Source organism: Bidens hawaiensis, unplaced genomic scaffold (assembly GCF_021521415.1).
Source record: "Bidens hawaiensis isolate Kalapana, Puna unplaced genomic scaffold, B.hawaiensis_p1.1 tig00010811_1, whole genome shotgun sequence".
In the NCBI taxonomy this organism is placed as follows: Eukaryota; Viridiplantae; Streptophyta; class Magnoliopsida; order Asterales; family Asteraceae; genus Bidens; species Bidens hawaiensis.
In genome coordinates this window covers 490,454-501,361 of record NW_027491833.1, presented here as the reverse complement: position 1 = coordinate 501,361, position 10,908 = coordinate 490,454, and the positions used below count along the sequence as shown (strand labels likewise).

General features: G+C 43.4%; 1 protein-coding gene and 2 non-coding genes across 3 annotated transcripts; 1 reads left to right on the top strand and 2 right to left on the bottom strand.

Moving 5' to 3' along the window:
* Positions 1-341: 341 nt before the first annotated feature.
* LOC143536491 (uncharacterized) lies at positions 342-2,001 on the bottom strand. The gene is made up of 2 exons (XM_077030469.1): positions 1,496-2,001; positions 342-524 (listed from the first exon to the last, which is right to left on the bottom strand). Exons 1-2 carry the CDS (start codon positions 1,943-1,945, stop codon positions 342-344), a joined length of 633 nt encoding a protein of 210 aa, XP_076886584.1. The 5' UTR covers positions 1,946-2,001.
* A 2,031-nt stretch (positions 2,002-4,032) lies between these two features.
* Positions 4,033-4,104, top strand: TRNAG-UCC (transfer RNA glycine (anticodon UCC)). Its single transcript has one exon. It is a non-coding gene; the product is annotated as a tRNA-Gly (tRNA).
* Positions 4,105-4,195: 91 nt separating this feature from the next.
* Positions 4,196-4,267, bottom strand: TRNAP-AGG (transfer RNA proline (anticodon AGG)). The gene has a single exon. It is a non-coding gene; the product is annotated as a tRNA-Pro (tRNA).
* Positions 4,268-10,908: the final 6,641 nt, after the last annotated feature.

The following is a 10,908-nucleotide window of genomic DNA, read 5'->3' as shown; positions in this document are numbered from 1 at the left end:
GGCCCATATAAGAGCTTGCTACCTATTCATTTTACATTTTTACTATGAAACACTTCCAAATATGTTTCATTTAAGGATTCAATTGCACCGTAGGGAGGTAGGTAAGCAGACAACAAGCAACACCAGATTTCATGTAGTAGGATATAACTATACTCAAAGAAATTGGAAATAGCCAAAAGGTAAGTTTCTAGTTTGAAAGGTAAGGAACGACCCGTGAGTAAAAAGTATGTATTGAGTCATTACATTAAAAATTTAACCAGTAAGCTCTTATAAACATCTCTTTGTCACATGTTTAAACAACTTTAACCAATTGAAATCTTCTTTCCACTAAAACTACATATTTACAAATTTGAATCTTTATTGTCTGTGAATCGTGTACACCACTTCAGGAGGAGACGTTCAACATTTGCATCCATACGTGTGCCAACACCGCCCCATACCAACATGTGGGCAAGATCCGCCATCGATGAACCTGTTACCTCATAAACCGTTTCAAAACCTATTCTTCTATAAAACTTCACAAGCTGCAAGTTGCAAACCAAAATCATTCAACATTTGATTAGATAACTTAAACAGATTTCTTTATCATTTATTATCTATTAAACATTTAAAACGCTTTTAATCATGAGCAAAACATAATCAAACAAACCCATCAAATTCTTTAATCACTAGACACATTTTCCCACAAGGTATTTAATAAAAAAAATCGTGTCGAGTTGACAGGTTTCGATGTTTTGAGTTAGGGGTTAAACTGATTAACCAAAACATGACCATTATATTTATCCATGTCAATGCATCAAATTATCAACCCAACTAGGGTTGTTCAAAAAGCCCGTAGCTCGCTCGAAAATAGCTCGGTTTGAAAAGCCTCGATTCTAAATGAGCTCGGCTCGATTTCTAAACGAGTCGAGCCAGGGTCAGCTCGGCTCGTGGCTCGACTCGTTGGCTCGTTTAGAGTAAACCCTAAATTTTAATATCTATATATAATAATAGCATACCAAAAATAAATAAATAAAAATTAAATATATACTTTATGCCACTCGGTACCTAAACCTTATAAAATAATAAACAAAATAAAACATATAAAGTTATAAATTCAAAATTTGTCTTTTATATATCAGAATTTGTAAAATATAAAACTAAATGAACAATAAATAAAAAATTTTATGTTAGAGGAGCCCGGCTCGACGAGCCGAGCTCCAACTCAATAAAGAAAACGAGCCGAGCTCCAGCCAGCTCGATTAAGCTCGAGCTCAAGCACACTCTGGCTCGACTCGTTTATAGCCCTAAATCCAACACATACACATTTAAAATCGTGTAACCCAAACACGATTATTATCCAAATGATCAAAATGGTTGTAAAGTGTAAACATATTGATGACTAGACTCGTATTGTTAAACGGGTTAACACGTCAGATATTCAATTTAACTAAACTCATTAAACAAATCAACCCAAACTCGTCCCATTCACTAAACACGATTAGTAAACAAAAACCTTGGCATGGTAAACATCCGAATCATTAATCGCAAGCAACTCAGCTGTTTTACACCCGCAATCATAACCGTATCGAATCATCACAGCTCCGATAAACAACCCGATTCCAAATACGGATCTATCCATACCCAATGTCTCTCGGGTCAACTTAATCGAATCCAAATGCAAAATCTTGCCTTTGTTCCACCACACACGTATCATTCCTTCGGCTTTTCCGAGGACTGTGTTTGTTTTCAAACTCTTTGCGGTGATTCTGAAGAAGGGGCCCACGGTTTGGAGTTTGAGGTCGAGGTTTTGTGCTTTTGAGGATTCTAAGATGTCGGACATGGCGGGGGTTTGGATGGTTTGGTGGTTGTTATTTTGTTGGAAGTTTGTTATGTGGGTTTTGAGTTTGAGTGTGATTGGATTTGGGGTGAAGGATTTGGATATTGGAGATGATATTGATTTCATGGTGAAGTGGGTTGAGGATATGATGAATGGAAAACAAGGCCAGAAATAAGGTAAAGGTTTTTCAAAAGATTGATTACATCGAAACATGACGGAAGCGGGCAAGAAGCTACGTCCCTATAGCTTTTTAAATTACAAAACCCAATTTTCTAAAAACTACATTCGCTGATTTTGAAGTCATAACATTACTATGCATGTCCCGTTAAACAATAACACGATAACTAGGATATTGACCCGTATTACACACGGGTGGAAAATATTTCAAACGCTATATATGTAGATATCATAAGGATTCTTTACATTTATCTTTGCAAAACCACGAGATGTAGGAAAATATGTATAACTCGTGGAATGAAAAACTGTTATAAAAATCATTGAATTGCTAAAATAATAGTCATACTAAAAAAGAAGCATTAATTAGTGAGGTTATGATTCTAGAAAATATTAATTAGTAAATTATGTGACATTTCCATATATGAAAACCGGATGACTTTGAATCCGATATGGACATGGTCGCATATAAAGATATGGGGTTGTTTTCCCCTAGCCTACAGGTTTGCTCTAGACTATGGTTTTTAGTGTAAACGTGCAACCATACTTGGGTTAGACACTTGCTAGGATAACACAAATCCATACTTCTTTAGCCAAATCACACTTATATGTTCGGTTCTCTTCTCATCCACAATTAAGAAACACTAAATGTGTTGATGGTATTTTAATCGTTTGATCCACGTGTATTATGTAACTGTGCGATGATGGATTTACAAAAGATAATGCAACCACCTCGATAGTTACTTATTAACCTTGATGAGGTTTGCCTTACCATTCTAACGATTCTCACACCTAGGTAACACTAATATTTGAACTCGGCATGTACACTTAAATGAATGGATGACCCCTAAGAAAATCTTCGCTAATGTAAACAAATTAGCAAGGTCTCAATTGCTAAAACAAACAATAATAAGACCTTAGTTTTGGATGGTGGTCGTGTACCTCATCAACAAACACGAGTCCCTGGATCAAGGAAGACATCTTAGATAAATCTTATATCGTTCGTCTACACAAGAAAAAGATATTTAATTATGAACAATATTCTTAATCACATATCAGCAACACATTTGATTGTGAATGAGAAAATATCCCAGCAGGTGTTCTTTTTTCAGTCTAATATTACTAAATTTACCTCGTGGACAAACAATAACTTTACAATTTACTTAAGGTAGGCCCAACAAAAACGAGAGAAACAGGCCTGCGACAACCTGCTGGCTAACCTGCGACTCAACAATCAACCTGATGTTTGGGCTTGGGTCGAGCCTGACGGTTCTAAGTCTTCTTTATAGTTAAAGCATTGAGATGGCAACTGGATAATCTTGGACATCAAGTTGTGGAGTTTCAGTGTTGGTTAAAGTGGGTACCGATAAAGGTTAATTGTTTCGTTTGGAGATTAATTTTGGATCGTATTGTTACTAAACTGGCACTGTCATATAGAGGAGTTGATGTTGGTGGAATTTGTTGCACGTTATGCAGTTTACATCCTGAGACTGCCTCACATTTGATGGTAAAATGCCTGGCGGTTAAGGAAATTTGGTATATTATACATGATTGGGTAAAGGTATCAAAAAAATATGGTCATGATTCGATACGAGATATTCTTGAGTATCCAACCAAACACAAAATAAATAAGGAGGAATGTCATGCGATACAAGCGGTTTCGGCAATTACTTGTTAGGTGATTTGGAATGCAAGGAACAAAAAGACATTCAATGGCAAAGATTTCTCGCTAGCAAAGGTGATAAACAACATCAATATAACTTCATTCTTTTGGGTAAAGTATAGGAGCAAAAGATTTTCACTAGATTGGGAGAAATGGTGCAGATTTAACTTTGTTAATTTTCCATTGTAAAACATTGCTGCTTTTATTTCTTTGTTTTATTTTGTTTCTGTACTTGTTGAGGTTCTTGCTTCTTGTGAGTCCCCGTTTCGGTTTTTAATATATATTGGCCTTCAAAAAATGATGCACAAATGAACTAAGCATGAACTTTGATATGTATATGGCTGAAATATCAGCGTTGAAGATTGGAAGAACAACAGCGTTTGTAGTCCAACGGTTAGGATAATTGCCTTCCAAGCAATAGACCCGGGTTCGACTCCCGGCAAGCGCAGTCATTTTTCATTTGAATATCATTTTTGTTTCTTATTTTTTTACGATGAAATGATGTAAGTTTATAAAATAATAAATATAGAACCTAAAGAGGGGCATTCTGAGAATTGAACTCGGGACCTCTCGCACCCTAAGCGAGAATCATACCACTAGACCAAATGCCCGATTATTTTTTAAATGTATTAGTTGGAAATTACTAATTATATATATAGATAAAAAGCAAATTTTGGTGCCACAAAAGGTTTTAATGATATTGTTTTGACATTTTATACAATTGCTTTCAAGGATAATTCAATATGTCCATTTGGTTCAATGGCCTTTGTTAATTTTGCCAACCTCTTGTTTAGTCATCCCTGTCTCCGCCCAAGTTCGAGTCCTCCAAGTCCAAGATAGCCATTCAATATTTTTGTTTGTTATTTTAATAGGTTTCATTATTAGTTTTTTTTTTCATTTACGTTTTATTTCCTTTTTTTGGTATAAATATAATATGCGACTCAAACAACTCTTTTTTAGTTTGGTTCTCGTAACCGTAATGAACCTAATGGATACCAATCGAATTTGCGTTGACTCAAAGCCGTAACGCCCGGGTTTTGTTTTAAATATGATAGCTTGACGAAACAATTTTTTTGGGTTTAGCTCCGAACCGTAACAAATATAGCCGATACTGACCAAATTTGCGTCGACTCATCGCAACGATCATGTTTTAGTGACCGAATAAACGTTGTTTTTTTAAATATGATGTTTCTTTTTGTATTATATGTTATATGAGTTGCTACTATTCTGTGTATTTACCAATTCATTTTTTGTGTTTAATGCATGTACCGGTACGAACCTTACTGATAACAACCGAATTCGAGCCTACCGCCGCAAAGCGGCGAGTTGGCACCTAGTTAGTATAAAAGAGAAGTTTGGTGTCACAAAGTGAGCTATTTTTGTTTTTGTATATATAGTAATGGTTTTGAAAGTTAGCATCTGCATTAGTGTTGGTGGGATGGTTTTGTTGGTTGGGGTAAGTGTTTGTACCAGTTTGGAAGCAGGGTTTGAATATCTCAGGTTGCCAAATGATGGTTTTTAATTTAGTTGTTAAAGAAACACAAATCGACCGCGGGCAGATTATGGACAATCTGGGGGTTAAGTAGATGTTTCCCACGAGAGGTTAGATCCGGCGAAGATGTTTCTTCTGATAACCTGCAAAACAGACACCGTGAGCTCGTCACTGAGAAGGGGGGGTACCTCCTTGTGACCACCCTCCGGCGTGAGAATCAGACTAGATTGCTCTTGAATATAAGTGTATATTAAGAGAATGACTAGAGAAGATATCAGGTAATATATCAAGATATGAGATATGAGATAAGATGATACCATTCCAAGGTGTTGGAGTATTTATAGCCGAAGGTAGGTTTCCAAGAAGGTACAGCCGGCTGAATAGTATTCCAGTTCTACCAACTGTGGGCTACGCACGTGCCATGCTGGTGGTTGGTGGGTAGGCAGCGGCTGATAGTGACCAGGCCGGCTGTGTACTATTCCTTTTCCACCAACTGCAGGCTATGCACGTGCTCCGACAGGTTGGTGAGTAGGCAGCGGCTAATAGTGACATTAGGTACAAGAGCGTGCTGCTCGTTGTACTGTTGTCAGTGAGCTGTCGCAGCTTTGGTCAGATCTTTTGTCCATACCTCGTCAGGTACAGTACAAAAGATCCTCCAGTATCGTACGGACTGGCTCATTTGGGCGGGAGTTTTCCCGGCTTTGGGCGGGAGTATTCCCGGCTTGCTCACTCCTTCTTCAGGTGACATTACTGAATTATTTAAGAGTTAAGTGCCTTGTGCGTGTAGCCTTGTTGCGCGGGTAGCCTTCCCTGATGGCTAGTATCCGTTACTGCGGGAACAGGCGGAGTACGTCGACCATTGGGAGGCTTTTCCTGCGAGAACAGCTTGCGTACTGCGAGTAAGGACGTCACGTCTCTGAGCATGGTGGGTCCTGCGGATCCAGTTGGTTTCTGCGCAGACGTCTCTCTTCAAGGTGAGTTGCGAGTTTAGCCTTTGCGCGGACGTCCCTCTTGAAGGTGAGTCTTGCGGGTTCAACTGCGCAGACGTCCCTCTTTGAGGTGAGTCTTGCGGGTCCAACTGGGCTCTGCTGGGACCTACCTCTTCAAGTCCCCCAGTCCAATGTTCTTCTCATGAATTGTTAATAAGTGAGGTGAACTTTTGGACTGGGGGGACTTGAAGAGGTAGGTCCCAGCAGAGCCCAGTTGGACCCGCAAGACTCACCTCAAAGAGGGACGTCTGCGCAGTTGAACCCGCAAGACTCACCTTCAAGAGGGACGTCCGCGCAAAGGCTAAACTCGCAACTCACCTTGAAGAGAGACGTCTGCGTAGAAACCAACTGGATCCGCAGGACCCACCATGCTCAGAGACGTGACGTCCTTACGCGCAGTACGCAAGCTGTTCCCGCAGGAAAAGCCTCCCAATGGTCGACGTACTCCGCCTGTTCCCGCAGCAACGGATACTAGCCATCAGGGAAGGCTACCCGCGCAGCAAGGCTACACGCACAAGGCACTTAACTCTTAAATAATTCAGTAATGTCACCTGAAGAAGGAGTGAGCAAGCCGGGAATACTCCCGCCCAAAGCCGGGAAAATTCCCGCCCAAATGAGCCAGTCCGTACGATACTGGATGATCTTTTGTACTGTACCTGACGAGGTATGGACAAAAGATCTGACCAAAGCTGCGACAGCTCACTGACAACAGTACAACGAGCAGCACGCTCTTGTACCTAATGTCACTATTAGCCGCTGCCTACTCACCAACCTGTCGGAGCACGTGCATAGCCTGCAGTTGGTGGAAAAGGAATAGTACACAGCCGGCCTGGTCACTATCAGCCACTGCCTACCCACCAACCACCAGCATGGCACGTGCGTAGCCCACAGTTGGCAGAACAGGAATACTATTCAGCCGGCTGTACCTTCTTGGAAACCTACCTTCGGCTATAAATATTCCAACACCTTGGAATGGTATCATCTTATCTCATATCTCATATCTTGATATATTACCTGATATCTGCTCTAGTCATTCTCTTAATATACACTTATATTCAAGAGCAATCTAGTCTGATTCTCACGCCGGAGGGTGGTCACAAGGAGGTACCCCCCCTTCTTAGTGACGTTGCAGGTTATCAGAAGAACCATCTTCGCCGGATCTAACCCCTCGTGGGAAACGTCTACTTAACCCTCAGATTGTCCATAATCTGCCCGGGGTCGATTAGTGTTTCTTCATTGGCGCCATCCGTGCATAAAAGCTAGAACTACTTTTTCAGTTTTTTCAAACTTCTGGAAAGATGGTTAAGGTTACTCCGTGGCCAAGGCCAACGAGTGACCAAGAAGCCCCGGTAACCACAACCCCAGCTACTGGGGGAAACACCGGCGAGCACACAATATTTACGAGCACTACCCCGGTTACCCAAGCCGGGACAAGCGCAGTAAATTTTACGAACACTACCCCGGTTACCCAAGCCGGGGCAAGTGCAGTAAATTTCTCCCTGGGATTCACCGATGCCCAGTTGGAGAAACAACAGACGAGGCTCCCCCGCCAAACACTTGAACAAGTTAAAGCGTGGGCGGAAGCACGTCAGAAGGAATTCCAAGCTGAGTTGGACGAACGCTTACGTTCACTCCAACAGGCTGACGAGTTCGGAAGCACTCGACAACAGCTCAACATGAGCAATGAGTGCGAGTCCTCGGACGATGATCGGGAGGAATCCGACAGTGACGCAAACCCTCGCCATAGGGCGAAAGGGAAGCGTAACGAAACGGACTTCCAACCGAGAAGGAATTTTGGAGAAACCTTCAAACGGAACGCGGGGGGAAACCCACGTGACTTCTCCAAAACCTTCAGACCCACTGCTGCAAATGCGGGAACATCCAAGTTTGCAAGGGACATTGCGGAAGCAATCGCCCCGAAAAGTGCCAAGCAGATGCCCAACATCGGTACTTATGATGGTATATCTGACCCAGATGATCACCTGAACAGATTCATAGCGGGGGCAACCGTCAGCAACTGGACGGAACCCACGTGGTGTTATATGTTCCAGATGACGCTGATCGGAGCGGCTAGAGCGTGGTTTGACCGTCTACCGGTCCACCACATCTACGATTGGGCGGACTTCCAACACAAGTTCAGCCAACACTTCAGTCAACAGAGGAAATATACTGAATACCAGTGGACGATCCTCAACTGCGTTAGAGAGGATGATGAATCCTTACTAGACTTCATCACTCGCTTTAACTCGAAAAAGTTGAGTCTGGGCGTTATAAGCGAAGACCTTGTTCGCGCCGCTTTCATCCAGGGCGCCGAATACCCAGAGCTTATCCGCACGTTGATGGGTAAGGACGGCATGCCATCCACATGGGATGCCATCATGACGGCGGCCAAGCGCTTTGCTGAAACAGAGAAGCAACTAGGTGGGGATCTGTCCCAGACTACAAATCTCTACATGCAGAGGACTAGAGAAAACAACGTCCGGACCGCCTGGCAAAACAAAAAGAGGAAGCTAGGCATGTGGCAGTCAAGGGTAAACTTTGACCCCTCATCCAGCTCTCGCTCCCTAGTAGGCGGAAGGGATAACACGCACCCATTAAACCGACACCCCAGGTGGACGCCACTCACCAAAAGCGTCACGGAGATATTTGCCACCAAAAAACTCCCATGGCCAAAAGCTCCAACAGTCCGGCAGCGACCTAACGTGGACCAGAGCAAATCCTGTGACTTCCACGGAACAAAGGGTCACACCACTGAGGAGTGTACATCCTTGAGGAATATTATTGAAACATTCGTCAAGGAGGGCAAACTTACACACCTGGTGGCATCAATCAAGAATGGGGGGAAGAATGACAACCGATACAAAAGCAACGGACGAAAGCCCGTTGACATCAGCATCCACATGGTTCATAGTAACATCAGAGGAAGAAAAAGACGGACGACAGAACCATGCGCATGGAAGGAAGCTGAGGTGCGCTTCCCGCGAGTGCCAGGAGGACCCAGCAAAGAAGGCCCTATCGACATCAAAAGCCAGCTGGGGCACTACATCACTTCCCGCACTCTTGTTGACAACGGCGCCTCGTCAACGGTTATGTACAGGCAGTTCTTCGACAAGCTAGATGGCGAAGACAAGGAACGCCTGGAAACGGTCTACGCCTCGATGGAAGGGTTCGACGGCAGCACAAACACCCCTCTGGGTATCCTATCTTTCCCCGTCACTCTCACAGACGGAAAACACTCTCGCACAGAGGATGTGGACTTTGTCGTAATGAGGAAGCCACACCACACATACGACATTCTCTTCGGGAGAGATGGGATGGCAAGATTCAATGCCGTGGTATCTTCAGTCCACGGCATGATGGGATGGCCAACAGCTGAGGGCGTGGCGATGGTCACCGGTATTCCCCAGGTATGCATCGCATCTGTCTCATCAACACCCAAACCAAAGATGGCTAAACCCACCATCACTGAACCAGAAGAATGGGCTTTCAATGGCAAATACCCCGACCAGGCAGTTACCATTGGCCCAACAATCACTGATCCTACGCGCACCTTACTCAAACGCTTACTACAGAAAAACGCTGACATCTTCGCATGGAAACCAGCTGACATGACTGGTGTACCTCGAAGTAAGGCAGAGCATAAGCTCAAGTGTGACCCGGCTTTTACGCCGGTCATACAAAAGCGTAGAGTAATGGGGGCGGAACAAGCTAACGCATGTAGAACCCAAGTCAAGGAACTCCTTGACGCGGGCATCGTACGCGTTAGCAGATATCAAACTTGGGTTGCAAATCCCGTTATGGTACCGAAGTCTAACAAGCAATGGCGCATGTGCATAGATTTCAAAGACTTGAACAAAGCATGCCCCAAAGATTGTTACCCGTTACCCGAAACTGATCTTAAGGTAGATTCGTTAGCACTGTTTCGCCTTAAATGCTTCCTTGATGCGTATAAAGGGTACCATCAAATCCACATGGCCGTTGACGATCAGGACAAAACCGCATTTCGGACGCCCGATGGCACATTCTGTTATCAAATGATGCCATTCGGACTTAAGAATGCCGGGTCCACATACCAACGCCTGATGGACAAAGAGTTTCATGCCCAAATTGGGAGGAACTTGGAAGTCTACATGGATGACCTGGTCATCAAAAGCCTTGACCCAGAAGCGATGTTGAAAGACATCGAAGAAACATTCAACACACTCAGAAGGATAAACATGAAGCTCAACCCAAGCAAGTGTTCCTTTGGGATGGAAGAAGGGAAGTTCTTAGGAGTCATTGTTACAAAAGATGGCTTCAGAGCGAACCCTAAAAAGGTCGAAGCCATTATCAAAATGGAATCACCTACTACCATCAAGCAAGCTCAGACACTGAACGGACGCCTAGTTGCACTTAACCGCTTCTTGGCAAATCATGCGGATAGGTCGTTCCCATTTGTGTCGACGCTGAGAAACTGTTTAAAGAAAACGCACTTCCGCTGGACACCAGAAGCGGAAGCAGCTTTTCAGGAAATTCGGTCACGCGAACTCCCAACGCTCACAGCACCAGAAGCGGAAAAGGAATTAATCCTATACCTCTCCGCCACAGATAGAGCGACCGGGGCCGTCCTGCTAGTCGAGCGAAAAGGCATCCTGATGCCAATCTACTATGTTAGTCGTCTCCTAACAGACGTCGAAACCCGGTACTCTACCCTGGAAAAATTAGTCTTAGCACTTGTACAGGCTTCACGCAGGCTAAGACGATATTTCCAAGGTCACCCAATCACTATTCT

Bases quoted from the DNA above. Each gene is read 5' to 3' on its own strand.
- LOC143536491 (XM_077030469.1), bottom strand. From the start codon at position 1,945: ATGAAATCAATATCATCTCCAATATCCAAATCCTTCACCCCAAATCCA. The intron at 525-1,495 runs GTTTTTGTTTAC...TGCAACTTGCAG, and splicing joins CGGATGTTTACCATGCCAAG to CTTGTGAAGTTTTATAGAAG.